Source organism: Rattus norvegicus, chromosome 12 (genome assembly GCF_036323735.1).
Source record: "Rattus norvegicus strain BN/NHsdMcwi chromosome 12, GRCr8, whole genome shotgun sequence".
NCBI classification, from domain to species: domain Eukaryota; kingdom Metazoa; phylum Chordata; class Mammalia; order Rodentia; family Muridae; genus Rattus; species Rattus norvegicus.
The window spans coordinates 15451277-15478445 of NC_086030.1; the positions used below are offsets into that span (position 1 = coordinate 15451277).

Here is a 27169-nt window from a genome sequence, read left to right on the forward strand (position 1 = left end):
GCCCAGGCTTCAGCCTCAGAACACACACTAGCACATGAAGCACTTGCTTTGAATCTACAAGTGCCCAAGACTACTGAGAAACTAGGAAGCTTTCCAGGACTTGGGCTCCGGTGCAGTAGGTGATATTCTTCTGCCCTCTGCTGGGTGGTGCTGTGTCAGTTCCATGTGCTCAGTGATCTCAGAGGACAGCAGGAAAGATTTTAAGGCGGTAAGACTTAGAATTCCAGAAAGGTGGCACTGACACACCAGTCCCCAGCCAACAGCCTAGAGGTGGCCGGAGGGAGGGGCCCAGCGCTTTGCCATGCACCTGCAGGCCTTGGGACAGATCCTCAATTCAGAATCCCCCACCCCTCTTAATCTCCCCTTCTCCAGCATTGAACCCTATATGCTAAGTGTTCTACCAAGCCTCGCTCCAGGTCCCCAGATGGCTGGCTCTAACAGTTAGCATCACTTTCCCAAACTAAGTAACCTTCATGTCATTATTGAGGACACCACTTCAAAAAAGGGTGTGGGGCATGACCAGTTACTATAGCGCCCCAGTGTGGGTCTGAGGCGTATCTGCAAGTGTGTTCTTCCATGCTATGCTCTGGTGTTTAATTCAGTAAGGTCTGGGTTTCTGTGAGCATCCAGGATGTTTCAGGACGACCCCTGTGTGAACATTATTGCCACACTCCCAGGCACCTCATACTCCACTTTCTGACATGCAGAGGGCCCTCAAAGTTCTAAGATAAGCTCCTCTTGGCTTATTCTTTTGAACGACTTTAAATATGAGGCATTCTCAATGTGAGATCACAGGATGTTTTAAACATGAATAGCTTTAGTTTTACTTATGTGTGTGCATGTGTGCGCTCGAGCCCGAGAGCAGATTCCAGGTGCCTTTGAGCCTATATGTAGGTGCCGGTGCTGGGAACTGACTCAGATTATCTACATGAACAACATCATTCACTGAACCGCATCTCCAGCCCCACGGGTGGCTTTAAACCTAACTCTGCCTGCCTTTCCCTGTGGGTCTTAGAAGAATGTTCCAATTTCAAGCCTTCCATAATCTTTGTCTCTCCCCAGAGTGACTCAAATGGGACCGCGAAGCCACCATTCCTCAGGTATGTATACCCTGTGCACAGGTCAGTGTGATGATGTCCTGACTGCTAAGGAAGTGACCAGTAGAGCCCCACAGGCCCCTCAGAGACAGGGAAACTGAGGTTCCTTGCTCTCACTAGCTTTAGACAGTCCAGGATGGAGTGCAGAGGGACAGAGCAGCATGGCTCAGGTATAACCCATGGCACAGTGACCCGTCCTCCAGCACTCCTTCTGTCAGACTAAAGCACCTGTGTAGGACTTGTTCCCTAGCTTGGCACAGTAAGTTGCCGGACACCTGTGCTCAGAACGGGCAGTCCCGGTTTGTATGTAATATTGAAGTCTTCCCTACACAAGCATACAAAGGACCTGAGTCCAAACCCCCAGCACCCACAGAGGAGCAGGACATCAGCAGGGCATGCTGGTCCCCGGCACCAGAGGGGAAAACAGACAGATTCTGGACACTTCAATGGTCAACCCACAGAAACACTGAATTCCAATCTCAAAATGGAAGGTGGATATGAGGGAAAACACCTGAGTAACATCCAGCGTGCACACACGCCCCTAACACACACACCCCTAACACACACGCCCCCCTAACACACACAATGTCATTTAAGTCCTGCCCTGGGGGCTTTGCTGTCGTTGTTGGTCTAGTATGTCTGTTTTCCTCCCCTGCAGTGGAGAAAACCCCTTTGCCACCGTGAAACTCCGGCCGACAGTGACCAATGACCGATCGGCACCGATCATCCGGTGAAAATGCAGAGGACCCTGCCGGAGTGGTTCTCTCACCTGCAGGGCGATAGGTCTTCACTGCTGGACAAGTGCAGGCACTGACAAAGCCCGCAGAGGGTGCCTGATCTCAATGAACCCCGACTTGAGCAAATCAATGTATTTTCTGTTTGATAGAGCTGGGCTTACACAATTTTGTCTTTAAGGTAAATGAGTAGCTTAGTGCATAAATGAATCGTTTGAAGTGTTTTCTTTTCTATTTAAAAACAGTCAGTTTGGCTCCAGTTCTTTTTAATTTTTAAGGAAACAGCCAGATTAAGGGGTAGTAGGGGTATGCTTTAGTGCCTGGCTTTCTGTAGCTGAATGCAAGTAAGACCGGAGTTTTATAAAATAAAGCCTGTGTTCTTAATGCAGTATGATGCTCATCTAAAGAAAATATTGTATAGGTTTGCATCAGAGCATGCAAATCCAGTAAGCAATGTAAATTATGGAACTATATTAAATATAATTTTTTAAATGACCCAATCCTTAACCTTTTGATTAAACAAGTAGAACTCCAACATCCATGAGGGGACGGCTGCAGAGCGCTTACAGTGGCCTGCTTCACTGGCATTTGTCAGTTATCTCCAGGAGCTACAGAATTCAGCGTAACAAAGGTTGCCAAGCAGGGTCTCAATAAACTGGGTGACCAAACCCCCACCATTACTTCTGGGGACCCCTCCTGAAGTTCAGTTTTTAGTCAGCTACTTGCCTGTAAACAGCAATTCTGAAGCCCAGTGGGCAGGAGGGGTGGCCGCCATTCCAGCCCAACACTGTCCCACACTCAGACTTCCAGCTGAGACCAGCATCCAGGCCCAGGCCACTGCACAGAGAAGCCAGAGATCAGTCTGTCCTGCCTGCCTAACATGTAGACCTTTTCTAGAACAGCAATTAAAATCCACCTGCGGCAGCCACTGATCCACAGCTTGTTGCTGATCGGTTTTTTGGATCTCACCAGAAATCATCTTCCTCCAGTTGCTAATTGGTCAGGGTCTAGAAACGCCATCCTTTCCAGCTGGGCCACGCAGCGGCAGGCTCACATGGGGGGCCAAACCTGATGGCCCCATGGCAACCTCGTCCATGCCGATACCCCTAGATTACAAAGTCTGGGTCGTGCCCTGTGGAGCTATCCTGTCACTGTGTGAGGGGGTTAGCCTGCCCTGATAGGGGACAGGGCCATAGTTCCCTTTTCTCCCTGTGGCCAGCCTACATGCAGGGTATAAGGTGGGAAGCCTCCTGTTTCCGCAGGAGGGAACAAGCCAAGTATGGCTTTCAGATATGTAAAGCAGGAGGGGTGAGCTGAGACCTGGAATCCTGGCTCTGGCGCACAAGTACAGGAGCCAGTCTGCTGGGTGTGCCCTCTTGCCCTGGGTCTCCCTCACACCACCTTACCCTGACATCTGTTCAGTGTCAGTAATAAAGGAGAGTTCAAACACACGTTCTCTGCCGGAGTGTCACCTGAAGACCAGAAGATGGCCTTGGCCTGTGACATCTCCCATGGCAAGACTTCAGAGGGGCAGTGTGTAAAAACACGGGGCAAGCAGAACAAGCTACACAATGGTATGAATCTCATTTATTTAAAACAGTATTTCTCACCATTCTCAAATTGAAGACTGCAAAAAATAGAAGCAGCGCGTTATCCTTGGCCTTGGGAGCAGGTCGCTGCCTTCCCCCTCTGCAGCCCTAAGCCAGTCCATCCCACCGCAGGCAGAGCACGCACTTTACAAAACAGTCCTGAAGCTTAATCAAATAAAACTATTGTACACGACATTTACATTAGAAAAGAGCTGACGTAGGAAAACTGGGTGTGTGGTTCCCTTTAGGTGAAGACCGCTCCACAGTTGGGGCACCTTCGCTTCCTCAGCGCGAAGCAGCAGAGGAACCCGAAAGGAAACAGGACGATGGCCAAGAAGATGCCCAGGCAGGTGAAGCAGTATTCCAGGACACCAACCCTGCAGAAAGAGACAACCAAGTCAGGACCCCTCCCCAACCCGACAGCCCAAGGGACGTCACCACACCACCTACCCAGCAGCTGCCCAACCTGCAGGGAATGTGCTCAGAACAGGCAGCTGCCCACCTCAGAGCCAGCCTAGGGCTGCGGTGCACAGAACTAGCTGGAACCAGTATAGACTGCCAGTGCTACAAGGGCATCCTAGGCAAACTCAGAACAAAATGGAAAGTATCACCTAGTGTGAACAGAGGCAAAGAACTTGCCATTGGTTACACTCTGGTGGCCTCTCCGTCATCGGGTTGTCAAGCTCAGCCCCTCAACTGGAGCCACAGAGATGGAAAGAGAGAAGCGACTCCACAGAGCTGTCCTCTGACTCTGCCTTCATACCCAACAAAAATAAGAGCGACCCAAGCAAATCTACAGAAATTCCTACAGCTCTGGAAAACCGCCACAGAAATGAAACCCATGCTAGTGTTTGCTGTGCTGGGGAAGGAAGCCAGAGCTCGTGAGTAGCAGGCCAACTGCTCTGTCCACAGACCCAGCGTGCTTCTCCAAGGAGGAAAAGTTTTAGGTTTCATTTCTGTCCTCTAAGTATTTTAAAAGTGATCATTTGGTTGGTGTGGGGTTAAGAGAAACAGTCAGCCATGTTCACACATGCAGAAAGTCTCTTGAGAACTTTTAAAGCTTCCTATTAAGTCCATTTCCAATATGCATAACGCGGAACCCAAAGACATGGGGATGTCAAGCAAAGCCTGCATAAATCATACATAAATACAAATCCTAATGAATTTCTTCTCCGCGTGTAACCCAGTCAGGCTCCAGGATCTTTTCAAAAGTCCCAAAGGTGGGAAGGAAGGCTCCTCCGGAAAGATCTAGACACCAAGTCTCACTTCTACCAAACAGACTCACACAAGCTCCTCCCAGACTTTTAGCTCCCAGCAGGGACCCCCATCCTGTGCTCCAGTCACGTGCCCATGGGCAGCCCATGGGCAGTGCACCCCGCTGGGTTTCTTTCGAAAAGAAACTGAGCCAAGCTCAAGATAGGAAAAGAAGAGGGGCTGCTGGAGACACTGTCAGACATCTGAGCTGGTCAGCACAGCACTGAGGGCTCGGCAGGGATACCACAGGGACAGGTCTGAAGACAGGCACAGCGAGCTGCCTGGCTAGCCCTCTGCTGGCTCCCACTGGGCAGGAGGCCTTCCTTTGTACTTCTGGTATTACACACTGCACACGAGCCCTTTAGGCCACACTGGCTGCTCCTTGTTTCCACCTCATGAAGTGACAGCTTAAAAACCAAATGTGCGGGGTTGGGGATTTAGCTCAGTGGTAGAGCGCTTGCCTAGGAAGCGCAAGGCCCTGGGTTCGGTCCCCAGCTCCAAAAAAAAAACCAAATGTGCTGACAGCCAAACTGAGGGAGGGAGGACCTCACCGGGGGAGTGGGCCATGACAAGTAAACTTGGATATTCTGGAAATCTCAAGGCAAACTCCATGCCAGCCCCTCCCCACCACCATCACCCAGGAGAAGCTGCCATGAACAGCCCCAACGCTGAACAGTAACTGAACCCTCACAAGCTCTTCGGGTGAGGAAGCTCTAAACAGGCAGGTCTGGGAAACGACCTTACTCTCCACTCCTGGGAGCTTTCCACTCCGCCTGGCACAAGGCTCCTAGCACCTGAGCCACAAGAATCAAGATGCCGGCATTCCTGTCAGCAAAGCCACCTCTTTGGGGGAATTAAAACAGGGTCTCTGAAAGAAACTCCCTAAATAACTGAGGGTGACCTTGAACTTCTGGCCCTCTTGCTTCCACCTCCCAACATCTAAAATTACAGACATGTGCCACCAAAGCCTGTTCTCTCTATGACTCTTACAAAAAGTGTCACTGGGGGGTTGGGGATTTAGCTCAGCAGTAGAGCGCTTGCCTAGTGAGCGCAAGGCCCTGGGTTCGGTCCCCAGCTCCGAGAAAAAAAAAAAAAAAAGTGTCACTGAACTACCACAATGTCACCAAGTCACCACACTTCCTTTGGCCTACCACAGACTGGGCAGGACTCCTCCACCCAGCTGCAGCTGCAGGGTGCACACTAGCCAGTGGTGAAAAACCCAGCTGAAAAACACCTGAGGTTGCTCTCCTGCCCTGACACAGCAGCTGTCCCCAGGCACAGGTGGGAGGGACTTGGGACTAGCCATGTCCAGTGTGGCTGGCAGAAGGCCATGTGATCCCAACCCACTATGTACTGTCGGTCTGGGCTTCATCCTTCCATCTCTCCTAGCCCCTTCCCAGCTGTCTGTGAACTCTAACAAGCACTGGTCTGCATATTCCAGGTAGAAAATATACCACGAAGCGGACGTAGTGACTCACACCCACTACCCCAGTCCTCAGGAGGTAATGGCAGAAGTTCATTCTCTGTTATGTAACATGTCAGGCTAACCTGGGCTACAGGAGACCTTGTCTTAAAAGGTTCAGAAGGGGAAGGAGGAGAAAGAAAATGTCCCTCAAAAGCACTGGGTCACAGGAAGCAAATCTTGACAATTGGATCACCAGGAGCTTTGAAACCAGGGGCCTCAAGACCTTTATTACCTGAAACAAGAGCCCAGAAGGTGGCTGGGGCAGTGTAGGACCATGCCAGGGTGTGAGGGGTTGGGGTCGGCTTTCCATGTTGCCCTGCATCTCATCCACAGGAACAGCCCAGGAGAAGGCTACTGCTGTATTTTGGTGCAAGCTTGTTTTGGAGCCCAAGATGGCAGGTCTGCTGCACTCTCCCTCCTGGCCTGCACCGCCCAATGCTCACAGTTCCCAACAGTAGCCAGGCCAGCACCTTGGCACAAGGCCTCACATCTTCTGTCCCCTTTAACTGTGCTCACAACGTTGAGAGCAAGCTACGGCACACCTAGCTGACCTGTCACGGCTGGGCCTCCAGGCACTGGGACAACTTGAAGCATTTGTTCCCAGCAAGCTCCACACTTGCTCAACCTGGGAAACAGTGCCATCTTCTGCCGACTCTGCAGGCACAAGTGGCCAGACTGGCACTAAGAACCGTGTGCTTCCTAAGGAGCCATCCTCTCGAGTTACTTAGGGCTGCTCACCTCTGGGAGGATTAAAAGGCTCTGTCTATGCCTCTGGGAAAAGAGGACGCTTCTTCAATCACACCGTGTGGGGACCAGTCACCTAAGGAGGGTCGGACAGCTGACATCAACAGTCTGTGACCAGAGACCACGCACCCTCATCCCACACAGCAACTGAACTCACGCTCTACACAGGCTTCAATGAATGGACCAGGGGGTGGGGAAGAGGGGGGAGAGAGGGAGAGAGAAAGAGAGACCGACCTGCTCTGAGCATGAGAAAGCACTCTCAGGGCCCAAGGTCCCATCGCCCTGAACCCACACGACCAAAGGCCCGAAACTCTGGAAGCACAACTTTCCCTACATTTGGAGGAAGCTCAACCTGGACGCAGAGACCTGAACATACGCTATGTCATGTATAGTCTTTTTGTTTTGTTATCTGCTTGTTTTCTGAGACAAGCTCTTTCTACATAGACCTGACTCTCTGCGTAGACCAGGTGGGCCTCAAACTCACAGATATCCCCCTGCCTCTGCCTCCCAAGTGCCACCCGGCCTATTTCTAGTCTTAATATAGTCACTTAACATGAAGATTCACGTCTTGCTGCGGAAATACTAATATTTTAACTTCAGCTCTGCCCCAGATCTCAAAGGGAACATTGGCAAAAGTTTTAGTTTTAAAAGCCAACATCTGACTCCAGAAACACAATATGGCCTCTAAGCCAACCTATAATCAGCAAGATGCTACAGGCGGCTGCAGTGGCCGGGGCAGCAGCACTAAGGGAAGACCCTGCCTGGCCCAGGAGACCAGCTGCCTCCTCCTTCCAGCCTGTCCCTTCCCCAACAGCTTTACTTTCTCTTCCTCTACAACTTCCAGAAAAGTTTAACTCTTGCCTAGACACGGTTCAACTCTTTCAAAAGACTCAGAACTCAAACCTGCCTCCTGGCAGCACCTGGATGGCCCCTCCCCCGTGCTGAACAGGTCACTGGAAGGAGAGAAAATGGTACCCGGAATTAGGAAGTGACTAACTTTAAAAGCCTGTACTTCTTTAACCCCTGAGTGGAGGCTCCATAAACAAGTGGCCACTAGATCCCCACATCTGCCAGACGGGTTGGCCACAGGACAGGAGTGGGCAGAGGAAGGGGAGAGAGAAGCTCTGGGCTACAAGAAGACATGTAATCCTGGAGGGGCCCAGGACCAAGTACCCATCCAGAAAAGGCTACCCTGACCCCTCCTGCATCCTTACAGCACCCCATTCCATAGGGAGCTCCAGGCACCATCCAGGCCTGGATGGGAGGGTTTTCTCCACCAGCTACTGACTGACAATACAGCTACAGCTTACAACAGTCTCCACTCCAGAACATGCCCACCGTCATGTGGGCAGTTCACAGGGACCAAACTCAAAATGTCCTGCCACTTGGGCACAGGTCTCAAAGGCAGAACTGTCAGGCATAGCCTCAAGTGTTCACACTGGGGAGAAGGACGGGGTGGCCCAAGGGCATGAGCCCTCCAGCTCCAGGAGGCGGCTTTGTACCACACTGGCACATCTGGGAGGCCACAGTTAGGACTGGGAAAGGGCTTCCCTCATATTGCACACAGCCAGGATACCAGCCTCCACCTCCTGCCAGGCACCACCAGCCCCTTCACCTTCTTCCTCAGCTACAGATAGGGCAGAGCAGCCCTTCCCCCAACCACCATTATTAGAAGCCTAAAGCTGCAACTACCCCATCTTCCCCAGACTCTCAGCCCGGCCCACAGCTGCTTTCAGAAACAGCCTTCACACCAATGACCCTCGGTGCTGCACCCTGACCCCACCTGCCCTGGATTTCTTCCTGTCTCTCTGATCACCTCCAAAACTAAACACTCAGTAACAATAATAGCCCAGCCAGTACAGGAGGAGCCCGTGCCTGGCAGGCTCCCTGCAGGCCCTGCACTCACAGGCGTCCCACTCACCCTGTGCATGCACAGTCCACTTGTGACCTGTGCTCCCAGGGCACGCTGACCAGCCCCACCTGCCCTGCATCTGGGGACAACCCACAGCCATTGGAATGGAAAGCCACCTGCCTCAGAGACCCAGGGCCTTCATGGATATGACTGCTGCAGGTGGGGCACCAAAGCCTCGAAGGGGGGGAAGCTGAGAGAAGCCCCATCCACTGGAGGAGAAAATTGCTCCTTGCAAATGTCTATAAAAGGAGACGGAGTCAGGCTACTTAACTTCGACTCAGACAGAATGGCAACGTGACAAGCGACACTGGCCTCTTATGCCAAGTCTCACTCAGAGGGAATCACAGACGTGTGACTTGGATAAATTCCTGCCAAGCCACTAGGGAGAGACAGGACAGGGCCTGGCAGGCTACATCTGGAAGGGAGAAAGCTTGGTCACATGAGAAGTGTCTGTCCTGTCTTTCAGCCCTAACATGCCAGGCAGAGGCAGACTCAAATGTTTACAGGGGAACACCTGGTCCCAACCCCGACACACTTTCCCTCAATCAAAGGCAAAGTTAGCTACCCCTCCTGTGCTCCCATTCTCCTGGAGAGGGAGCCCCCCAACATCCTGCAAGCTTGCTTTTGTAATGACAGGGATAAGCCTTGAAGCCAGGGGCTAGCGGCAGAGGGCACAGTGAACAAGCCTGCAGGGATTCCAAGTGTGTATACAGCCTGTTCCTCCCAGCCAAGACACAAGCGGCCTGGGAGGTTGAAGAGTGGTCACTATAAGGATCAGGGACATCCAAACTTGTCCTCAGAGGCCCCAGATTCCTTAATATTGGACACCCCCATCCACAGGTAGCACCACAAGAGCCCTAAGGCCTTCCTGAGAGGGCAGCAGGCACAGCCTGACCTTGCCCCAGATTCTACAGGACTGAAGAAGAACAGAAGCCACAAGCCTGCGAACAACTCACTTCCCAGGGACAGAGTCTCAGAGAGCGTTCTCCACTCAACAGTAATCCAGACTGCATGGGGGGGGGGGGGGGGACACTCCACAGCTCTAGGATCCCGCCTGCCTTGGTTCCCAGACTACAGACAGCATCGATGCTGCCCTACTGCTGCAGACTCCACCATCAGGGGTCTGATCTAACAAGAGCCTCGTGGGAACACCCCATCCACTGAGGGAGGAAAGAGCCCAGCTGACCATGGTAGGGCCAGGACCTGGTTGCTGGAAAAAGCAGATGTGAAATCCTACTGAGCGCCTCCACTGCTATGCCCCCTCCCCATCTTCCTGCCTGCTTGCCATCTACCCTTAAACTTGACAGGTCACCTAATAGTTGCTCCATCCTAAGGGCTCTGAGACTTCCCATCCCGGGACAAGCCTCAAGGCCACACAGGAAGTCTCCCATTTCCCACCTCCACACAACTCCCCACTATTCCCAATGGCTCTCTGCATACGAGACCCTACACTGATCCCCTTGGCTCAACAAGCTAGGGCCACCTCCCAAGCTATGCTCCCTCTGACCAGGTCTACCTGGTGTGCCTCAAGCACTCTTGCAGAGAGCTGCCCTCTGGAGGCAGTCAGCAAGTCTAAGCTACCAGAGAGCCAGCCGTCTACAGTTAGAGGAACCAGCCGATTCCACCCCTCTCCCTCCACCAGTTCCAAAAGTCAAGCGGGTCCCTGAACGAGGACTCTAACTAGACCTCAACCTTCTTCACCAAACACACGATCAGCTGAGGGTCCAAGCGTCTTCCACCCTCAGTCATCTCCAGTGAAGCCACTCAAAAGTTTCCAAAATCATTAACTTCCCTACTCCCCCACTCTGCACCTCCGAAGCACACTTTGGAAATGAAAACGAAGTCCAAACAAGGGTTTCTTAATCCCATCTCAGAGACTTCGAACTTCCCCCTCCCAGACAAAGGCCGAAACCCTGCCCTGCACAAGGCCCCACCTGGCCTATCTGGGTGAGTGGCCAAGTCCAACTTGGAAGCTGAATCCTCAAGAGTCTGACTAAAATGAATCTGGCTGCATCTCTCGCCTTACATAAAGTCCTCCCAAAGTTTCTGTCAGCTCCAGTTGGAGGATAATATAACCACCACCACAAAACCACTCCAGCCTGAAACAAAGAAGCACGGGGTTTCCTCCTGGGCCAGCTAGTGGCCAGGAGTTGTTAAGCCCTGGTCCGCATTCTGCACCCTCACAGCCTTCGCTCTTTGCTGGACACTTGGATCTCCTAAGTCCTTTGGCATACTGGCCAGCGGACTCAAGTCCCAATACCTCCTTAATAGGATTCAACTGTAACAGTACACTTGCGGAAATTGGAGGAAAAACAAAACAAAACAAAATAAACCCCTATTCACTGAGAAGCTCAGTACTAGGGAGGAAAGACCATCCGTCTCCATTGTTAACATTCCTGCGTCCCACGCACTCCGGGTGCCATGCCTTCCAAATGCACTCAACTCCCCACAGGAAAGGGAACCCATCCTTCTGCCGCATAAAGTAAATTCAGAGCCAGGGGTGAGTGACCCCCACCTTCTCCCACTGCAGTCCCTCCCATGCGGGACTTCCCTCTAAGACGGGAGCCCGGCTGTGACCCCACCCCATCCCACCCCCGCTGGCCTTTTGCAAGATTCCGGCACGTGCGTTCTCCGCCACCCCCTAGGCTAGAGACTTACCTGCAGACCGGGCAGCCTCCGACCACGACGATGGAGTTGGCAGGATACCGGGTGACCGCTCGACTGTGGATGTTATAGACCCGGGGGTGGCTGGTGGGGATCCCTGTGGGAGCGGAGCGCAGATCAGCACCGGGCGACTCGGCCCTCCTCCTCTCCTCCCTCCCCCTTAACCCCGGTCCTCCCCGCCTCCAACTGGGCAGAGCGCGCCTGCGGGTGGGCTCTGGAAGCCAAGTGCAAACCCTCCAACACAAAGTTCACGGCCACCGGGGCAGGGCCTGGCTGGGCAGGGCGCTCCGGGCAGCAGCTGCCCCCCGCAGGCCCGCGCCGGGACAGCGCGGTCCTCAGCCTGGAGGCCGCTCGGGGACCCCGCCGAGCCGCGGGCCCACCTGTGACGAGGTAGGGGTAGGGCGGCGGCGGGGGCGCGGTGGGGATGGCCCCGTAGCCGTGCGGGCCGCACGCGTAGTCGCCCTGGCCTGCCTCCAGGTTGTAGGCGGGCGGGCGCTCCTGCAACAGGGGCTTGTGGTCCATCGCGGCCCCCGGGGCCGCGCGCCCGCCAGCTCCGGCCCGGCTCGCTTCCTTCGGCCCGGCGGGGATGGCGGCGGTAGCAGCGACGGCGGTGTCCCGGGCAGCTCGGCCCTGTGAGGCGCGCGCCGGGCGGGGCGGGCGCGCCAAGGGTTCCCCGCCCTCCCGCCGGTCACAAGACCGGGGTCACGTGGGCGGGGCGGGGCGGAGCTTTGGGAGGGGCTTGGGAGGGCCTCTTAAAGAAGCCAAGGCGGCCGCTGGTGGCGTGTTGTCCTCATTCAGTCCCGCCCCCCCTGCAACCCCCCCATGGATCTTGGACTTCCAGAGAAGTTCTGCCACCCTGCCAAGGCGGGATACCCAATAAGATCCTAGCCTTCTTTAGGTTTTGTCTTTTCTTTTAAAAAAAAATTGTTACATATGAGTGGGCACGCATTTGGTAGTCAGAGAATAAATAATTTTCGAGAGTGGGTTCCTGCTTTCCACAATATGGGTCCTGAGATAGATAAGTTGACAGGTTCTGCAGCAGGCGGGAGACTAAACTCCCTGGGCCATCTCGCCACCTCTGCCGCTTTTTTTTTGTTTGTTTGTTTCTGGTTTTTTTTTTGTTTGTTTGTTTGTTTGTTTGTTTGTTTGGACATGGGCTCATGTAGCCAAGGCTGGCCTGGAACTCTTAATCCCCTCACCTCTGCCTCCTAAACTATGGACTACCTTGCTCCTCCCCTTCCCTCCCCAATCCTCCCCGTGCCCAACCCAGCTGGGGGGAGGGAGGTCACCACCCACAGGGAGGCACCAGGTGAGCCCCTCCCAAGTCACGCCCTGCACTGCCCACACACCCTTGGGTGTAGGACGGAGCACATCCGAGTACACTTGCCCAGGATAGCCCATTCAACTGCTGAGCGATCCTCCTTCTTGTCTTTCGATTAATTGTCGTTTTCAGGGGCTGTGGCCACTATTTAGTAATAACTGCCCTGCTTGGGAGAACCCTAAACTCTAAGCACACATATGTGCTACGCTTCCTTCAGCTTCTCTAACTTCTTTTAGCAGCCCGGCCACGTACTTGAGTTTACAGCGTGGCAATGTCGCTGGCTACCTAGCACAGGACCGTGGCCGGACTCAGACCCATCAGTGTCTACATAGCTACTGCCATGCCTCTAGTCGAAGTATCGAAGCATAAGCTTGGTTGGTTAGTAAGATTCTAAAAGGCAGATTGGGAGCTGTCCTGGTAACTTTGTTATGTGAGTGCTGGCCTAACACACTGGAAGCCTAGGGTTCCGCTTCCAGCATTCCATGAACCTGGTGTGGTAGCACGTGACTGTCACCCCAGGGCTCGGGAGATGATTCAGTTCAGTGACATCCGATGCTACACAGCAAGTTTAAGGCCAGCCTGAGGGGCTGGAGAGATGGCTCAGTGGTTAAGAGCACCGACTGCTCTTCCCGAGGTCCTGAGTTCAAATCCAGCAACCACATGGTGGCTCACAACTATCTGTAATGAGATCTGATGCCCTCTTCTGCTGTGTCTGAAGACAGCGACAGTGTACTCAGATATAATAAATAAATAAAATATTAAAAAAAAAAGGCCAGCCTGAGCTACGGGAGACCGTGTCTCCACAAACCAAGCAAAGAAAAGGAAATATTGGAACAGTTAGAATTCTTCCCCAACTGTTGCCTAGGTATTTCCAGGGTCTGGCTTTGGTGACACTTCCCAATCCCTGCCGTGTGTGTGTGTGTGTGTGTGTGTGTGTGTGTGTGTGTGTGTGTGTGTATGTGTGTGAGAGAGAGAGAGAGAGAGAGAATATGGGACTTTAGGCCTATCCCATTCAATTTTAATTACTTTTATTAACAGAGGGGCTTCCCCACTAGGGCTTCTGACAACCCAAGCTATGGGTTTATAGTACAAGTGAGGAGGAGGAGTCCATCCCTTGGAGATCCCTCAGAGCCCATCAGAGAGGGGTTGGGTACCCCTGTGACAGACGTGCCACTGTTGCCCTAGTGCCCTGGTGTATGGGTACAGAATCCACAGCTGAGTACCAAATACGAAACTCATCTCCCTTTAGAACACATTGGATTTTTCTCTTTCCTTTTGTACTGATCATTTCCTCAGTGTCTCACAAGGAAGAACTAAGAGGCAGGCCAGCTCATGTGCCAATAACCAGAGAGGACATCCAGGACAAGAATGAAGAGATGTGTGTGTGTGTGTGTGTGTGTGTGTGTGTGTGTGTGTGTGTGTGTGTGTCTGTCTGTCTGTCTGTCTGTCTGTCTGTCGTCTGTCTGTCTGTCTGGTGGCACTCCGAAGGAGAGTTGGGAGTTCAGAGCCATTCCAGGTAACACGCTGAGACTCTATCTCAAAAGAAACCCATTAAGGTTGTATGTGTGTCTCAGTTCACAGAGTGGTCACCTAGTGTGCACGAAGCCCCAGGACCCATCCCCAACATTGCATTAACTAGGCATACTGGCCAAGCCTGTAATCCCAGCACTCTAGAGGTGGAGACCGAAGACTCAAAAGTTCAAGGTCAGGCCGGAGAGATGGCTCAGCCATTAAGAACACTAGCTGCTCTTCCAGAGGTCCTGAGTTCAATTCCCAGCACCCACGTGGTGGCTCACAACCATCTGTAATGGGATCTGATGCCCTGTTCCGGTGTGCATGGAGACATAGCACTCATGTACATAAAATACATAAATGAATAGTGTATTCTTTTAAAAAATATCTGAGGGGTTGGGGATTTAGCTCAGCAGTAGAGTGCTTGCCTAGCGAGCGCAAGGCCCTGGGTTCGGTCCCCAGCTCCGAAAAAAAAAAAAAAAAGAAAAAAGAAAAAATATCCGAATCATCCGTGGCTTCACAGCAAGCTTAGCAAAGGCGGTCTGAGCTGCTTGAGAGTGCGTCTCGGCAACAGCAAACAAACCTTGCTGATGGAGAGTGGCTCACGGCTTTGAAGGAAGCAGGGAGCCTGGGCTGTATGGCCGAGCCTTATCGCCTTGAGAAGCGGCTTCATCTCAGGCTGGCCACTGTCACCACTCAGGTGGTGAGTCTGTCTACAGATTTAAAAAAATAATCAGTATTCATTATCGTTTTTGTAGATGATGTGTGGAGCGGGGAGTGCATGTGTGAGGTGGGCAGAGGACAAGATGGCGGAGTAAACTCTTTCCTTCTACCTTTATGTGAATCCTGGGAATCAAACTCAGACCATCTGCTTAGCAGATGCCTTTCCCCACTGAGCCATCCTGCTGTCCTGGGACACTCCTTATTGTCCCTGCCTTGCAGAAAGCTAGAGAGAAGCATTGGCTCCTCCAAGCCCTTTCCTACCGATCAGACCTCATACACATCGGTAGACTTCAATTTTAGGTCAGTTTTTTTTTTTTTTTCCCGTTATAAGCCCATGTTTGCTGATCAAACCCCACACCTCTGGTTCCCTAGGAACGTCTCTACTTAAGCACTCCATCTTATGAGTGCTGGGGTTTCGGGGAGGGCTTTGGGGTTTCCCAGTGTTGCCCGGAAAAAACGCCACTCACCTACAAAACCTTCCATACAGCCCATGAATGTGCACCTTGGAGCCCCTATCCCAAACTCACACCGGAGGGGCCGAGATGTTGCCAGACAGGAGATAGAGGTGCCACACAGGTAAACAACGAACCTGGGTGTCACAGGAGTCCGAGGACCGCTGCCTAGCTCAGGTGCCATGGGGAGCTGACCCCAGAGATCAGAGCAAGAACCTCCCAGGAAGCAGAGAACAGAAGCTTAAGAGGAAGCTCAAAACTCAGCCCCAGAAGGTGCCCAGCGGGCAGTTCTAGGCTATGATACTAAGTCACTTGGGGTGGCCTGAGCGGGTTCTGAGACACACATGTGGAGGCCCTGTTTAGGGAAATAGACTAAAATACTGGAGAACGCACCCCCAAGGGATCTACGTGTGTTTAAACGGGTGAGCCTCAGATCTGCGTATTGGAAGATGGCCACCCGTGTCTACAGCCATAGCGTTCTGAAGGTGCCCGATCTCGGAAGAGAAAGAGTCGAGCCTGGTGGTGGATGGACGGGAACATGATTGGAAGCATCAGGTCAGGGAGAAACCGGGAAGGAAGGAAAATGAGATACCAATTTAAGATTCAGTGGCTTTCCCCCACCCACCGCAGTGGGGGCATGGGCCTCTAATCCCAGCACTCTGGTGGCTGAGGCAGGAGGATCTGGAGTTCCAGACCAGCAGAGCCCCTCCTGAAACAAAAACTTGGTGACTTCCTCAGGAGGCGGGGGTACCAAACCGGTGACAGGAAGCTCACAAAGACTTAGAGGGTGGCAGACAGATGGCTATCACCCGGGGCTGTGCACAAAGGAGAACCTTCACTCAGACAGGGCCAGTTTTCTACACATGTGAACTTGAGCTGAGCCTGTTGCCTAAGTGATACCTATTAAAAAGCTGGGAGAAGGGGTTGGGGATTTAGCTCAGTGGTAGAGCGCTTGCCTAGGAAGCACAAGGCCCTGGGTTCGGTCCCCAGCTCCGAAAAAAAGAACCAAAAAATAATAATAATAATAATAATAAGCTGGGAGAATCCGGGCAAGCGTTGGGATCACCATTCTCTATCTTTTAGTGGTTTTAGTATGTATTTATGTGTACGAGAATTTCACCTGAATGTATGCCCATGCACTAATGTCTGTGCACTATATGTGTGCCTGGTGCCTGCAAGGGTCAAAGGAGTGTTAAGAGTCCCTGGAATTATAGATGGGTGGGCGCTGGGAATTGAACCCAAATCCTCTGTAAGAGCAAGAACTGCTCTTAACCACTAGAGAGCCATCTCTCCAGTGTGTGTGTGCACGTGTGTGTGGGTGTGTGTGTCTGTAGTGTGTGTGCATGTGCGTGTGGGGGGGGAGTGTGTGTGTCTGTGTGCGTGTGCATTGTCCGTGTGTGTCTGTGTGTGTGTGCATGCATGTATGTGTGTCTGTGTGTGTATGCATGTGCGTGTCTGTGTGTCTGTGTGTGTGTGCATGTGCACGTGCATGCACGTCTGTGCTTTCGCATGTGTCTGTCTGTCTGTGTCTTCGTAGCCTAGGCTGGCATGAACTCACCATGTAGCAAAGGATGACCCCGAACTCATGATCCTCCTGTCTCCACTTCTCCGGTACCAGGATTACAGAGACACAACACTGCTTCTCATTTAACACTATCTTCTTGCTGAATGGTCTGGGACATTTCCTGCTCTAAGCCACTCAGGTACCAGCACCTGATCTGTGGGCTTGGTTACCCACTCAAGTGTCAGCACCGTGGACCACCTCGTCTGTGCACGGGGTACCCAGGTTGAAATGAGACAGTCACCTGCTTTCGGAGCGGATGTGGTAAGAAGCTGGGGCGGAGTTGCAGGAATCAATGCTGTGGGGATGAAGAGGCTCAGGAGAAAGGAGACAGTGAGGGTGGGGGAGCGATTTTTCTCTCCCAGTGTCTCGAGCATCTAACTTTGGAAGGGGACATTTGACCAAAGTCCAGAGAGGGTAGACATGTGTGGTGCTGCATGCCAGCCCTTGGGAGAGAGAGGCAGGAGAATCAGGAGTTCAAGGTCATCTTTCGCTGCATAGAAAGTTTGAGGATGGATGGACGCATGGATGGACAGACAGATGGAGGGGTGGACAGGTGGGTCCGTCAGTCAGGTCAGGATTTGAGTTTGCATCCTAAGGCCCACATAAAAGCCAGAGAAGGTGGTGTGCACATGTGATCCCATGTTGGAGAGGCAGAGAGAGAGAGAGAGAGAGAGAGAGAGAGAGAGAGAGAGAGAGAGAGGAGAGAGGAGAGAGGAGAGAGAGAGAGAGAGAGAGATCCCTGGAGCTCACTGGCCAGCCAGCATGGCCAAATGAATGAGACCCAGGTTTAACCAGAGACCTTGGAGAGAAATCAAGGAAGACACCTGCCTTTAACCTCTGTCCTCCACACTGACACACCACACACACACACACACACACACACACACACACACACACACACACACACGAAGAAAATGAACCAGTTGGCCATGAGGAGATGGAAGGAACAGTTTAGGCTGGCTTGCTTGCTTAAGGTGGACAAACCACAGATTATTTGTAAAGCAAGCGGATCCAGCAGGGCAGGGAAAGGGATGATGGGTAATGGGCTAGAGTCTTGCACATAGGAGGAACAGTGCCCTACAGGATTGGACTGGTCAGTCACCTACAGAAGGGAAGCACAAAAGTGCTAGGACAGACATCGCTCCCTCCCCCCATCCCCTCTCCTCCCTCACCCTCTGCTCCTCCTTCCTACTGGGTGTGTCTATATGAGCCTTCTACTCTGAGCTACAACCCCAGCCTGGGAGCTTTGTCCTGATTGTCGCTAATTTCAGGAAATTGGGAGCGAAGTCAGACGCTAAGTCTAAGCCCAGGAGAGGAAGTGTGAGAAATAGAACTTTCTGGGGCTCCCCCGGAATTGGGGTTTGAGCAGGGAAGAGGAAGAGTTAGCGTGCTATTGTGCAGCCTAATGAGACAGCCTCGTAGCCTTGAGGCAGAAGGGAAAAGGTTCTGGAGACCGGTGTCTCCGCCTTTCCAGGGGGCGGGCCTTTCCAGGGGGCGGGCGGATGAATCCGTCAAGCTGGTAAACCTTAAGGAGTGGGAACTTCCCAAGTATCTCTTTCCAAGGAGTTGTGGTTTGAGGGAAAGTGGTCCCCACGTGCTTGAGTACATGATCCCCAGTTGATGAAGGGTTCAGAGAGGATTTAGAAAGTGCAGCCTGGTTGGAGGAGTGCCACTGCAGGTGGGCTTTGGGGTTTCAAACGCCCACAACCAGCTCTCTCTGTCTTATCCTTGTAGGTCAGATGCCTGCCTGCCTGCCTGCCTGCCTGCCGCCATGCTTCTCACCGTGATGCTCTGGGACGAGTCTCTGAAACCGTAGTCTCCCCATAAACTCTGCTTCTACAAATCACGTTAGTGCCTAAATATGTCGCCTTGGTCAGGTGTTCTACCTCAGCAACGGACAAGTAACGAATGACGCTCAAAGGAGAGACTCGAGTGTCTTAGTATTAAGTTGTCATCATTTTGGTTACTCTCAAGTTACATCTCAAAGGCTCACTAAAGATTCTCTCTCCCTCACCCCTCCTCCACCTCTCCCTTGTTCCTCTCTGAGATGAGGTCCCATGTAACCAAAGATGACCTTGAACTTCTAATCCTCCTGCCTTCACCTCCCAAGCGCTGGGCTCACAGCTCTGCACCACCACACAGTTGGTGGTGTTGAAGCCGGGACTCAGGGCTTCGTGATGATGGAGGCCAAACATGCTACCAATTGCGCCATACCCCACCCGGCTAGTTTTTGATAAACGATTCCACAGGATAGCTATGGAGGTAACTTGCATGGAGTCGAACTCTGATAAGGTGAAACAGGGAAGCCCTGTGGCTGCACGGGGCTTTAGCACACACCTTTTACTGTAGTGGAGTTTCTGGGGAGATTCCTACAAAATGCAGGTTACAGCTGGGAAGGGAGAAAGGCCTTCAGGAGGTGCGGCTCCTTGTGCTGGAATTTTTACTTCTTAGCTGGAGAGAGGCTGCAAGCAGGAGCCTGGAGGAGGGATCGTTTCCGTTCACAGGTCCCCACAATGTCCCTGGCTTTGTGTCCTTCTCATTGCAGACAAGAAGTTAAAACTCTAGGTGTGGGGGTTGGGGATTTAGCTCAGTGGTAGAGCGCTTGCCTAGCAAGCGCAAGGCCCTGGGTTCGGTCCCCAGCTCCGGAAAAACAAAACAAAACAAAACACTGCATTAAAAAAACTCCAGGTGTGGAGGGCCTCATTCCCTCCAAAGGTTCTTGGAAACCACCCTTCCCTGTCATTCTAGAATATAGTGACTCCAGGTTCCTGGGCACACGTAACTGAAATGTCCTTAGCTCTCTCCTCGTGACTCTCTAGGTCCCTTCCTCTTATAAGGACACCAGGCATTGTTTGCATTTAGGGCTCAAGCTTGATACAGAATGACATTGTCATTTCCACGCACACATTCCCTTCCCTTACCCCTCCCACAGTGCACCCTTGTATAGCCAAGATCCAGCTGCCCCACCGTGTTGCTGGCATGGCTGGAGCCAAGGTATTCTAGAGACACACTGTGTCCTCCCTTCAGCTGTTTGGTTATAGAAACAATGGTTTCCAGAGAATTGGAATCCTCCACATCCTCACTTCCTATCCCCACCCCTGCCCAGGAGGATGGAAAAGTGCCAGCCAGAGGGGGACCAACGTCTGTCCATCCTGCAGGAGAGATTAGAAGCCAAGACAATGTTGGGTCAGTGACTGGAAGGGCCATACTTTAACCTGGACAGCTTAGCTATGTGGAACTCTTGACGCCAATTTAAGCATAAACCTCAGAAACTGGAGATGCCTCTCTCGTGAGGATCTGGGTTCAATTCCCACCTCCCACTTGGTAGTGGGAGTCACAACCATTTCTAACTCTAGTCCCAAAGGACCTGATGCCTTCTTCTGGCTGCTAAGAGAATCGCATGAATGTGGTACACATATATGCAGGCAAGACACCCATTCACAGAACGTAAAAATTAAACTAAGGGCTGGAGAGATGGCTCAGCGGTTGAGAGCACCGACTCCTCTTCCAGAGGTCCTGAGTTCAAATCCCAGCAACCACATGGTGGCTCACAACCATCTGTAATGGGATCAGATGCCCTCTTCTGGTGTATCTGAAGACAGTTACAGTGTACTTATATATAATAAATAAATACATCTTGAAAAAAAAAAGTGTGAAGCATTCACATTAAAAAAATAAATAAATAAATAAAAAACTTTTTAAAATTTTAAATGAAAATGAAAAAAATTAAAACCATGATTATGTCAGGACCATGGAGGTGGACTTAGGGGCCACCGGACACCTCCATTACTTCCTTTTCCCAGTGAGGCCACACTGAATAAATCCCTTGCCTGCTGTTCACTGTCACAAGTCTCTTTAATTGGTATATTTGAGACTGGGTGGGAACCGATCTCATCCGGGCTTCTCCAACCATAAAAACTCCAGTAACGGTAATCTGGGAGCGCCAGGCACTCTCCAGAGCATGTCATACGCTGTGTGTTTTCTAGGCTCTTTAGAGTTATCCCAGGGAAGTAACAGCAATACCTCCTAGATGTTTGCAAAAGAACCTGAGGGCACAGGCAGCTTCTGTTGTTTTTTTGTTTGTTTGTTTGTTTTTAAGGAATCCAGGCCTTTGGACACCAGGTCTACCACCTGCAGTTCTGAGATTACAGCATGCTTGCCCTGCACTAAGTGTGCGAAATAGAAACATTGGTGACTGTGGTGTGTGTGTGTGTGTGTGTGTGTGTGTGTGCGTGCACATGAGTTATGTACCGCCAGCCCTCTTCACAGTTGGTATTAGCCAAAAGTCCAAGAAACAATTCTAGTCTTTGGACTATTTTGAGACAGGATCTCACTAAGGAGCCCTGATTGGTCTTGATCAAACTCTGTACGCTCATACAGAACGAAATGGAATTTGTTTCACTTACAACAAGCGTGTCTTCTTTGGGCTGGGGATGTTGCATGGGAAGATGGTGGTTGTTTAGCACATGCAAGGTCCCACCCCCAGAAGGAGAATAAAAGCAAAAATAAGGGCTAGAGATGTCGATGGGCACCGGTGTTGGTGGGCACCAGTGCTGGCCTGGCCTGCACAAAGCTCAGAGTTGTATCCCCAGCACCTATAAAAACAGATGTGCTGGCAAGCGCCCACAGTCCTAGCACTCAGGAAATACAAGGCGGCAGATCAGAAGTTCAAGGTCAACCCCTACTACATCTTGACCCCTTTGGGGGAGTCACACATCAGATATCCCGCATATCAGATATTTCCACTACGATACACAACAGTAGCAAAATTATATTTACAAGGTAATGACAAATAAATTGTATGGTTGGGGGGTCACCACAACATGAGGAACTGTCTTAAAGGGCCACAGCTTTAGAAAGGTTGAGAACCACTGTTCTACTATACAGTAGTGCTTTGAAGCCAGCCTGGGCTGCCATTCATAATAAATAAGTCCTGTGTTTATTTTTTTGATAATTAAAATCCTGTTCTTTATCACCTACCACACACTAAATGTTTTTTCTTTATTATTATTTTTATTTGAGTACACACTAGCTGTCTTCAGACACACCAGAAGAGGGCATCAGATCCCATTACAGATGGTTATGAGCCACCATGTGGTTGCTGGGAATTAAACTCAGGACCTCTGGGAGAGCAGTCAGCGCTCTTAACCACTGAGCCATCTCTCCAGCCCCTAAATTTATTTTTTTAAATGTTGCCATTTCTACTAAAATAAGTAACTGCTACTTTGACTTTGACTTTGTATATAAATGTTTCCTCAGGAGGGCACCAGGAAGGGATCTGGTGAGACGGGAAATGCTGTTCCCTGCCTGAGGGCTGGGACAGTTCTCATCCTCCAGACTTGACAGTCACTGTCACTACCCTCAAAATGTACCAGAGGAAACCGAAACAAGTATCTGCCCTTTTCTTGCACACTTCAGAGAGCTGATAACCCGTCACGTGGACTTCTTGGCACATACAGGAACTGGGTACCTCACATGGCTGGGATTGTGACCAAAGAAGAAAAAAAAAGGAGGAAGCATAATGTCAAAAGCCAGGGCTGGAACCAATTACAAGTGCCTGGCTTGGGGAAGGACATTACCAAATATTTGCTGAATAGCTACAAAATGTTTATCTTAGATAAACACTTTGGAGTTTTATGGTAAGCCCGTTGTGAGCCTTACAATTCTACTGGGCAAATATTTCTAAGTATTTTATAAATTAAGCATATCGGTTTCTCCACAACACATAAAAGCCTCGCTTTTCCTGAGACGGGTGGTAAATCTTTCATAAGTCATGGGGCCTGGGAAATAACTTAGCGGATAAAGTGCTTGCCCTGCAAGCACGAGTGCCTGCCATTGCTCCCCAGAATACACATGTAAAAGCCAGGCGTGGAGGCCAAGGCTCACAATCCCAGCACTGGGGAGGTAGAGACAGGCAGATCCCTGAGGCTCAATTTCCAGCCAAGAAATTATTTATTGGCAAGATCCAGGCCAGTAAAGGACCTTGTCGTGAAACGCAGGATAGGCAACCTGGAGGAACGACACCCGCCCACGGTTAACATTTGGCCACCTCGTGCTTGCATCCCAACGCACAGCTGCGCCGATACGCACAAACACACACACAATCTTTTTTTTTTTTGGTTCTTTTTTTCGGAGCTGGGGACGGAACCCAGGGCCTTGCGCTTCCTAGGCAAGCGCTCTACCACTGAGCTAAATCCCCAGCCCCACACACACACAATCTTTATAAGTCACATACACACATATTTGTTGGGGTTTGATCTGTTGCTCTGTATTGTAATGCTAAATTCTGTATCTCAAGGTCTAGCTGCCTCAAGAGGACTAAATTCTCTCGTAACGGGGTTGGGGATTTAGCTCAGTGGTAGAGCACTTGCCTAGCAAGCGCAAGGCCCTGGGTTCGGTCCCCAGCTCCGAAAAAAAAAAAAAAATTCTCTCGTAACTCAAGGGATGCTATGTAACCATGCGCCCCAAAGTTATGCCTGATTGGTCAACAAAGCGAGGTAGGCGGGGCTATGGTTCCCAGGTTTGGGGTCAGAGAACTAGAGGAAGGGAGAGAGGGAGAGGAAGCAGGAGCGAGGTATCATGGGATAGGTGGATCCTGAGCACAGGGCCGCGAAGGCCAGCCTGCCCGAGTAGGAACAGCCGGGACGGAACATGACAAGGGACATCTCAGGGTTACTGGCAGGGAAGAGAACAAAATCTGCCCAGCTCTGATGCTTTAAGGGCTTATTATAAATAGAAAAGTTTTGGGGTTGGGGATTTAGCTCAGTGGTAGAGTAGCAAGCGCAAGGCCCTGGGTTCGGTCCCCAGCTCCGAAAAAAAAGAAAAAAAAAAGTTGTGTGTCTTTTGGGAACTAAATGATCTAAAATGGAGTAGAAACACCCAAATATACTGTTACAACACATATTCAAATGTATATAATGCTCGCCCCTCCCACCCCCCTTTCTTTAATGGGGATTAAATCTGGGGCCTCCGCACACTAGGCAAGAACTCTTTCATGGAGCCATGCCCCAATCTTCCCAGGTTCTGTGATTGAAGGACAGAGAGTCCAAGAACATTTCAACCGAATTTAGATATTGAGGCAGGCAAGGTGTGGGGAGGATCCTGCATGGAAGAACAACTGGTTCTCATCAAAAAAACGTTCCAGGGGTTGGGGATTTAGCTCAGTGGTAGAGCGCTTGCCTAGCAAGCGCAAGGCCCTGGGTTCGGTCCCCAGCTCCGGAAAAAAGAAAAAAAAAAAGAAACAAACCAAAAAAACGTTCCAAGCTTCGGGCTTCCTGTATAACTGGAGAAGGGAACCGAGCCTCCTGAACTGGAAAAGTCAACCATCCTTTCAGTATTATAGCTAAGGTTCCCGGGGCTGGGACACGGTTCATCAGTTAGGCGCCTGGCACACAAACCAACACGTGACCTTTTGAGTTTTGTATCTAGAACACCTGATAAAAAAATCAGGGATGGTGGCGCACACCTGTAACCTCAGGCTCGCTGCCAGGCCAGACTATCGGAATTGGAAAGTTCAAGGCCAGCGAGTGCTTGTCAAAAACAAAAACAAAAACAAACAAAAAAAAAAAAAAAAAAAAAAACCAAACCAACCTGGTTTGTGTCTGGAGAGGTGGCTCAGAGGTTGAGGGCACTTGCTACGCAATCGTGACTATCAGAATGTGGATTCCAGTACCTATGTTACAAGCCAGATATCCTACGAACACCCGGAACTCCAGCTCTAAGGAAAGAGAAGTCTTGTGGATTTAGCATGGCTACATTGTATCATTAAGGAAAATGGCAAGCAGCTTCAGAGGATAAAAAGTTACCTGGATTTACACCGTCTTTTCCTAGGCAGGCCTAAATTACAGCCTGGGGTTACAGGTATGTGCCCTGCCATGCCTGGCTTTTTGCCTTTTTTTTTTTTTTGGAGCTGGGGACCGAACCCAGAGCCTTGTGCTTGCTAGGCAAGCGCTCTACCACTGAGCTAAACCCCCAACCCCATGCCTGGCTTTTTAACATGTGTTCTACATACAAAATTGATCATCGTGCTTGACTGGCAGGTCCTTTACTGAGGAACCTAGGCATGTAAAAACCAGCAGGAGAGGGGCTGAAGAGATGGCTCAACAGTACCCGGCTGCTCTCCCATAGGTACTGAGTTCAATTCCTAGCAACCAAATGGTGGCTTACAATCTATAATAGGATCTGATGCCCTCTTCTGGCATACCTCGTATATATATACAGAACTCATACGTAAATTAAAAAACAAAAACAGCAGTAGAGCACTACCTAGAATCCCCAAGTGAGGGGGTGGTGGCATGGCTCAGTGGTAGAGCCCCTGCCTAGAATCCCCCAATGAGGGACTGAGGGCGTGGCTCAGTGGTAGAGCCCCTGCCTAGAATCCCCCAGTGAGGGGCTGGGGGCGTGGCTCAGTGGTAGAGCCCCTGCCTAGAATCCCCCAGTGAGGGGCTGGGGGCGTGGCTCAGTGGTAGAGCCCCTGCCTAGAATCCCCCAGTGAGGGACTGAGGGCGTGGCTCAGTGGTAGAGCCCCTGCCTAGAATCCCCCAGTGAGGGTCTGGTGGCATGCCTCAGTGGTAGAGCCCCTGCCTAGAATCCCCCAGTGAGGACTAACATGCTGAGCATATTAGTTCCTGGGTTTGATCCAGAGCCCTGCACAAGGGTTCTCCCTTTCTGTTTAATTTACAGGAGTGGCAGGGAACCAAGTAGAACCTAAAGACACAATAGTGACCAATTACTGACAACTGAGTTTGGTAACCAACACGGATTCTCTTTGTCTGGGAGAAGCAGACAGGGGACCGGTGTCAACGGAGACAAATAAATCATAACTTTGGATCTGTAAGCAGGTCTAGGGCCCAACCTGGAAATTATTTTTAGAGGATTCTTCGTGTGTGGAGTGGCCAATGATCCTGACAGCTTTCGCTCAGCCATTTTTTAGTATTTCCAGAGCCACCCAAAACTAGTCCTCCTCAGAGTCAGGGGATTTGAGACAGTGCTGTCATGGGACCTTGGCTGTGTAGAACAGGTGAGCCTAGGGAATTGTCGTGGGGAGGGGGCTTTGACATGGGAGGGTACCGTGGGCTCAGCAGGAAAGAGCTCTTAACTCTAGGAGCATGAAGCCCTAAGTTCAAATCCCCAGATTCCCACGTTAAATCAGGCATGTCCCTGCACATGCTTCTAATCACAGCGCTGTGAAGAGCAGAGACAGGAGGATTACTGTGGTGGTTTGAATGAGATATCCCATAGCCTCGGGCATTAGATACTTGGTCTCCAGTGGGTGGCGCTGTCTGGGAGGTGTGACCTGGAGGAAGGAACTACATCCCTGGGGGCAAGTTTCCAAAACTCAAGTTTCCCAGTTCACTCTCTCTACTTCTTTTCCGAGTTTTGAGATGTGAGCTCTTGCCCGTTCCTGCGGCCCTGCCGTCCTAGAGTCTTATCCCTCTGGAGCCATAACTCCAAATAAACCCTCCTCTGTAAGTTGCTTTGGTCATGATATTTTATCACAACCCTGGAAAAGTAACCGATCCAATCACCGAGGCTTGCTGGCCGCTAGCCTAGCCCCAGAGACAGACTCTGTGGCTGACAGACACATGTGCGGGCTCGCGCGCGCACGCACGCACACACACGCACACACACACACACACACGTGAGAGGGAGGTGCTATGATAAAGGTTCAGAGGAAAGCGCAAGGCCCTGGGTTCAGTCCCCAGCTCCGAAAAAAAAAAGAAAGAAAAAAGAGATAACGGTTCAGAGAAGCCACCCACGGTCCCAGTGCTCTACTACAAAAAGCAAAGCAAACAAACAAAAACCAACTGCTTTTCCTGTCCCTTCTCAGGTCTCCTGAGGCTCATCCCAAGGCCCCCTACCTGCTTCCTGTACTGTGGAGGACATGGCTAGTCCCCGTAAGATGCCCAGGAGTGGCCAGAGAGAGTCCGAGGTTGGGCCAGGAAGAGCCCCTTTATGGTCCAGCTGCAGACAGGCAGTAGCCGACATGAAGGAGTGACCCAAAAGGCCAGGAAGAAAGAGTCATACCATTGAGAATGCGGGGGAAGCCAGGCAGGGCCTCGCAGGGGACAGAATGTAGCCTCACAATCCCAGTCTATGCCAAGGTTCTTAGGTTCTGAGCCTAAGGCTCTGCTCTGTA

General features: G+C 51.3%; 2 protein-coding genes and 1 long non-coding RNA gene across 9 annotated transcripts in view; 2 read left to right on the plus strand and 1 right to left on the minus strand.

Moving 5' to 3' along the window:
* The window catches only part of Baiap2l1 (BAR/IMD domain containing adaptor protein 2 like 1), an 89513-nt gene extending 87187 nt beyond the window's left edge, over window positions 1-2326 (plus strand). For all 5 annotated transcript variants that reach the window (XM_017598315.3, XM_063271253.1, XM_063271254.1 and 2 more), the window contains 2 exons: window positions 1063-1100; window positions 1756-2326. In XM_017598315.3, the coding sequence (XP_017453804.1) occupies window positions 1063-1100; window positions 1756-1831 (114 nt within the window). In that variant the 3' untranslated portion in view covers window positions 1832-2326. The remainder of the gene's footprint in view (window positions 1-1062; window positions 1101-1755) is intronic.
* Window positions 2327-3396: 1070 nt separating this feature from the next.
* Bri3 (brain protein I3) lies at window positions 3397-27043 on the minus strand. 2 transcript variants are annotated; one of them, NM_001393811.1, is made up of 3 exons: window positions 26892-27043; window positions 11454-11556; window positions 3397-3797 (listed from the first exon to the last, which is right to left on the minus strand). In NM_001393811.1, exons 1-3 carry the CDS (start codon window positions 27016-27018, stop codon window positions 3665-3667), a joined length of 363 nt encoding a protein of 120 aa, NP_001380740.1. In that variant the 5' UTR covers window positions 27019-27043; the 3' UTR covers window positions 3397-3664. The 2 variants fall into 2 exon arrangements, with proteins under 2 accessions (NP_001380740.1, NP_001009604.1); NM_001009604.2 differs by lacking the exon at window positions 26892-27043 and adding an exon at window positions 11840-12089.
* LOC102554669 (uncharacterized) lies at window positions 11555-20865 on the plus strand. 2 transcript variants are annotated; one of them, XR_005491695.2, is made up of 4 exons: window positions 11555-11849; window positions 14355-14484; window positions 17086-17292; window positions 18766-20865. It is a non-coding gene; the product is annotated as an uncharacterized LOC102554669 (long non-coding RNA). The 2 variants fall into 2 exon arrangements; XR_595259.4 differs by lacking the exon at window positions 14355-14484.
* Window positions 27044-27169: the final 126 nt, after the last annotated feature.